The sequence below is a fragment of the Coffea eugenioides genome, chromosome 11 (assembly GCF_003713205.1).
Source record: "Coffea eugenioides isolate CCC68of chromosome 11, Ceug_1.0, whole genome shotgun sequence".
NCBI classification, from domain to species: Eukaryota; Viridiplantae; Streptophyta; class Magnoliopsida; order Gentianales; family Rubiaceae; genus Coffea; species Coffea eugenioides.
In genome coordinates, this window is record NC_040045.1 from 33552664 (window position 1) to 33559052 (window position 6389).

At 34.6% G+C, this 6389-nt stretch overlaps 1 protein-coding gene across 1 annotated transcript; it reads left to right on the forward strand.

Annotated features, from left to right (window-relative positions):
• The first annotated feature begins 531 nt into the window (after nucleotides 1-531).
• LOC113752334 (CASP-like protein 4D1) lies at nucleotides 532-3568 on the forward strand. Its single transcript, XM_027296452.1, has 3 exons — nucleotides 532-722; nucleotides 1882-2017; nucleotides 3461-3568. Exons 1-3 carry the CDS (start codon nucleotides 532-534, stop codon nucleotides 3566-3568), a joined length of 435 nt encoding a protein of 144 aa, XP_027152253.1.
• The last annotated feature ends 2821 nt before the right edge of the window (nucleotides 3569-6389 follow it).

Here is a 6389-nt window from a genome sequence, read left to right on the forward strand (position 1 = left end):
GCTTAGTACATCTAATTTCTTTAGATTGTCCTAATAATTTTGATGATCAAGGTCTAAATTAGTTTTGTTCAAATCCTAAAAGACCAAATTAGTTCATTTTCCAAAATTGTTTCAGGGAAAACAAAATGCACCATTTCTAGTTCACGCGATCCACGTTCAAAACATTGGGGATTAAAACTAATATGTCGTGCAAATCTCAAATTTGTACTAATCTTTCGTCCAATTCAGATTATTTACCCTGGGATCCTCGATTATCGAATCTACAGGAATACCACCTTATTATCATAATTGACCCCAAAAACAAAAAAGAAATTATGAAGATAAAAATTCTTCAAATTGAAAGAAAAAAAAAAGAAAGCATGAAGTTACAAAATCAAGATAGTAAACAACTCAAAATTTTAAAATATTATTCCACACTTTTTTTTTTTTTTGGCCAAGTGATTGACAAATGGGATTGTCCTATAAAAGATTGAAACTTGAGCAATAATCTCCCTCAAATTTCCACACAAGAAACCTTAGGTTTCAATGGAAATGTCTCTGCCTAACTATGACATTGAAGAGCCTCGTCCTTCAAAGGTGCCACAAATCAACTTAGCTGCGAGATTGGTGACCTTTGCATCTCTCGCTATTACAATGGTGGTCTTGCAAACTAACCGCGTTACATTCACAGATTCAAAGAATGACAAGTTCAGACTGACTTACAACTCTTATCATACCTATGAGTAAGTAATTCTCTCTCACCGTACGTACATAAGAGTGCATGCAATTTCATTTTCTCTTCCCGGGTGGACTCAACATGCAAATATGCATATTTTGGGTCAATAATTATTGTATATGCTTCAAAGATCCCCCCCTTTTTTTTTTTTTTGCCTCCCACTCCTCTCCATATCATTTCCATCCCTGTTGTCGGGCTCAAGATTTAAACCTTGAACGTGACAATGGGGAGAAACTTCCAAAATTTCTAATTAGTGTTGCAATAGCATGCCTATTACAGATAGTGCTATTAGGCTGTATTCAGGCCCTTCTTCAAGAGTTAATTTCGGGAAAAAGGTAGAAATTTTCATATGGTTCTCCGAGACCATGATGAGAAAAATTGCTTCATGCATGGGTGCTTTCTTTTTGTCTCCCGAGTTAAAAGAGATGAGCTTAGTCTTAGATATAGTAGGGGATGATGGATCCATTTCGAAGGATACCATCAATATACTGTTATGGATTTGATTTTGTGGAAAGTAGAAGTTAGCCTGGGTCTAGCTCTTTCAAAGCATGAACTCTTGTTTTACGAGTCATAAATTTTAAAGAGACTGCAGATTTGAAGATTTGTTTTTTAATGATCAAGATGATTAATTTTCGTGATTATATTCTATGTGGTGGACAAGAATTAGCTTTTTTTTTTTAAATTTTTCCAACAAGGAAGGGATGGAATTTAAAAAGTGCGGAGAGAAAAGAGAAATTAAAATTTAAAACCTCTAAATCTTATAATTTCAACTTTAACCACTAGACCAAAATCTCCACGAATGCACAAGAATTCATTCGTATACTTGCAAAGGAAAAGTCTATGCTTGAATATCTTCATTTTCTACTTATCTATAATAGCAATAGATGCCTAATCCTACGTGCATCTCTCCAATTTCAAATTCCATTGTATTGGCAAGAATTTTCTTCTTTGAAAAATGTGTATTTTGACGTGTTGCCAAAAGTAAATTCTAGAGCAGCAATAATTTTCCCATCTAAATCAGAATCAGAAGTAGAATTTTTTGGCCCAGGTGTGTGAGCTAAATTCGTCCTTAAGAAATTTTGTTTCCTAAAATTTGGACATTAATTGCTTTTATTAACTATGAAATTACTACACTTATTTCAACTCATTTTGTCTATCTTTTGCAGGTATACGTTTTATGTTTCGACAGTTGGACTCATCTACAGTGCCGTTCAAGCTCCATTTGCCGGGTTCTATGTAATAGTGAAAAGACGAGTTTTCAACAGTGATACCTTACTGCGGTTAGAATTCTACTGTGACAAGGTAAACGGGAGGTCCAAGAAATAATCATATAACATTATTATTCGAAAGTGGAATTATTAAAATTCTAATCAAAACCCTAATGCGAATTTCCCCCTGATAAAATGAATGTAATTTTTTCTTACATGAAATTCTGAACTTCCAAACAAGTTTGCCAAAGTGAACTGTACGTTCAGCACTCACAATATTTCATGTCTTTCCCCATTTGAATCCGGAATGCTAAGGAAATTTTTTTTTGATTGAAAAAATGAGCATATATTCCTAGTTAAATGATTTTGCTTAGTTTAAACAATCATGGGCAAATGCTATTCAGATGCCTTTTATTCATGTGCGGTTTTGATAGTTTTTCATTTTAAACAACAATTCAATATCCATTGTTTGATCTCATAATTTTTGGATTTATATTTTTTTTGGGTACCACTGACCAGCCATTTAGGTTTTTTTCCGTAACGTAGGAGGGGCGGAATTTAAAAAATGGAAAGCATGTAGGAGGATTAGAATCAGAATTTTTAACTATTGGGATCCCAACTTTAGTTTTAGAATAACAGCTACTTGGCAGCCATTTAGGTTTGAACCTATGTGTTATTAATTTCTTTTTTATTGATAAGATGTCAGAAACTAACATAGCCTACAATACTATGAGGGTTGTTTAACTATGCTTGAATAGCAGCAGAATATGTGTGTTTTTCTTGTTTCTTGTCAGGCAACGTCAATTTTTTAGTCAACTAGGTCTTTTTCTGTATTTGACTAGCTTGCGAAGTGGATTGGATGAAAGATTCTTTTTTGCTTTTTTTTTTTAACGGATTGACTGTACTTTGCACCCTTGAACTTGTATCAGTTTTCACTTTGTACCCTAAATTTTGATTTTGAACACCTTACACCCTATACTCTTAATTGGACACTTAACATCCTAAAGTCTCAAGTTTTTCCCATTTAAGTCTAATCAACAATTACATTCGCAAAATTAATGAGATAAATTGCAGTAAAAATTAATGATAATGTACCATTTTATTCCAACTACAATCCCTTTTTTTTTTTTTTACCATTTTTAGCACATTATCATTTATTTATATGGTTTCAATTACTAATATTATTAGAAAAATTAACGACATAAAGATGGTACAAATTAATGATAATCTATTTTTCTATGATTACATTGGCACCTTTTAATTACTTTTGACAAATTATCATTGATTTGTTGGGTCCTCTATGCCGTTAATTTTGCAAAAGTTGTCATTGATTGGATTTAAATATGACAAATTTAGGAGTTTAGGATGTAAAATGTCAAATTTGAGAAATTAAGGTGCAAAGTATTCAAAATTGAAGTTTGGGGTGCAAAGTGAAAATGTGATACAAGTTCGGGGATGCAAATTTACAAGATGTTCTGTAGATGTACATTTTTAAGTATAGTTTCTGATACTTTCGATACTTCGGATTTGTTCACAGCTCGTGACATTGCTACTGGGACTTGCAGCCGGTGCATCATTTAGTGTGACGAAGGAGCTAAAGGAGCATGCACTCGAGAAAAGAATCCAGCTTAATGCAGTACTTTAACATGATGTTTATTGCAGCTACATTTTTTCACTGGATGCTTGGGTTCTACAATTTCTTCAATTTTTTCATCACGGGCTTTCCCAAAAGGTGAATAAATCAGGGCGAAAAAAAAAGAGAAAAGGAGTATTGTAGATTTTTCCTTTCTATTTTTTTTTTAAATATACCTTTTTACCCCTCCCCACACCCTTTCCATCCCCACTACTAGACACAGATTCAAATCTTAGAATCTGAAAACGAAAAAGACTCTAAAAACCTTCTTTTAGCCACTAGTAGGGCTGTCAACGGGCCGGGTCCGGGCCGGAATTCATTATTCCGGACCCGGACCCGAATTACTATGCCGGATCCGGATCCGACCCGTTTACCCGACGGGTCTTTTATTCTATGTTCCGGATCCGGATCCGGCGGGTCCCGGATCCGGATCCGGGTCTACCCGAACAAATTTACCAAATTTTATAATTTCTAATAAAAATGAGAAAAAAATATATTTGTAAACTAATTTCTAACTAATGCAAAGAAAAAATCAAATAAGAAAAGAAATCAAAATTAACTTTATTAAAATACATCACCCTAATCAAATTATATTGATAAATATATATTTTTTAAATTATTAATTCATTTATATCCGGATCCGGGTCTAATACGGGTCGGAATACTATATTCCGTATCCGACCCGTTTTTTTGTTTGACAAAACGGATCCGGATCCGGATCCGGGAAACGGAATTAAATCCCTACCCATACCCGCAATAAGTTCACGGATCCGGTCCGGATCCGGGTCTAGACCCGACCCGTTGACAGGCCTAGCCACTAGATAGACTCCCCATGGTTTCCTTTGGGTTAATGAGTGTCACATGAAAAAACTTTCATCAATATCTTCGAATTTTAGTGTTGATCATGATATTATGTATTTGAGTTTCTCTTGATATTATTCAACAATATGCAAATTTACAAATTATTTCACGTTGTACTTTTTCCCTCTTTTTTGTGGCTTATCTTGCATTTATTCATTCTTTTAGTGATCAAGTAGCTGAATCAAGAGACTAGACCTAAGTGTACAAGAACAAAAAATAATGTAGATTCTTGAAACTTTTCGGTGAAAATTATGAAAATAAGATTTGATGTATACTAACTTCTTTAATCAACTAGTAATTGGCGGAACACAAAAAACAGTTAACTGAAATAATTAAAAGAAGATGGTGGAGTGATGAAATTAATTAGAGAAAAAATGTACATCCAACTACATCCATCTTTTTCTTCCTTCCATTCATTAGCTGGAAGCGTAACTAAGTGACAAGCACAAGCCAATACTTTCTTACAATAGGCTCTTTAAACGGCTATGAGCTTTTCTGGAATGGAAGCACTTTCATCAACAAATTAAAGCGTCTAAAAATGCAAAGTTGGAACTCTTTCCTCCCCCCACCCCACCCCACCCACCCACAATCTCTAGACTGAAGACTAAAGACAACCCATGAGGGGATCAAAACTTTTCCTCGTAATCAAAATGACCTTGCTAATCTCAAATTTATCCTCACCCCGTCAGATATAGAAGGATAGAAGAAACTTAAATAAAAGAAAAAGGAATTATGTCACAGCGGACAGAAATTAGACCTTAGAATCATTAAATTAAGAAGCAAAGAGGTGTTTGCAACAAATGAGAAAAGGATGAAATACTCACATGGCAATGGAAGACATGGCCAGGCTGTGAAGTTGCATCAAGCTGGGGTCTGGATTCATTCGAGTGTATGAAATAAAATCTCACCATTATCTTCGTAACATATCCAGGCATCATCTTGAATATACATTCTTCCAACCCCTTTGATGAGCTGGCCACCTCCAACTTGCTGACATGGCACTCAGTTGCATCATTATACTTTAGCATGCACTCCTTAAATTTGGGAGAAGAGGCAGGTTGGATGCTGTTGGGATCCTCTATGTCACTATCTGGTGCCAAAGTGCCAATGCTACTTATTACATGAGAATAGAAGAAACTTAAATAAACAACATATGACAAGTTAAATAAACGGGACACTTAACATAAATATAGAACTGACGCTGAGTTACCACTGGAAAAGTGGCGGCACTGAGGATCCCATGTGAGTTAGGTGGTTCAAAGGAAAAGAGTATAAATAAGAGATTTCAAATTCGAATCCTCTCATTTATACTTAAAAATTTTTTTTAAAAATGCAATCCTTAAATTCATCTTCCTTAACCAATTCCGCGTGATCCAACACTACAAAAAGCCCCATACGTATGTGCAATGGGTGATTGCCATCCGTGAGAGTATGTGCTATTTCAATTCTTGCACAAGAGGCCATATTATGTTTGTTTTGTACCTTATTGACCCAATTCATGAACGAGGCTGCATAAAATTTTGTTTTCTTGCAAGTTAAACCGAATCGAAATCCGGCATTGGATCAAACAAGGGAAAACAGGCAATGAAACGAGACATGTCGATTCTAAATTGTCTAAGAATCCTAAAGATGCATTATGTAAAGAATGTGAAAATAAAGGAGGGAACAGTTGAAAGAAACAATGCTAAGGTTATAATTATCAATGTTAATTCGCTGTCTTCTAGGAATTGCCGACTACGTATGGTATCAAGTTTGCTTTATTAATTATTTGTCAATCCTATCTTCTCCATAATCCTTTGGTAATTTCACTAGCATATGATGACGCGTCTTTGTTCTTTTTATTGCCTTTTACTATTATTAATCTGTGTCTTGCAAATAGCAGCCATTGGTAAGTTGGGAGCTAAACGTTCCCTTTCTTGCTCCATATAAAGAAAGAGTGTATTTTTATTTCTTATTTCTTATTTGAGTTAAA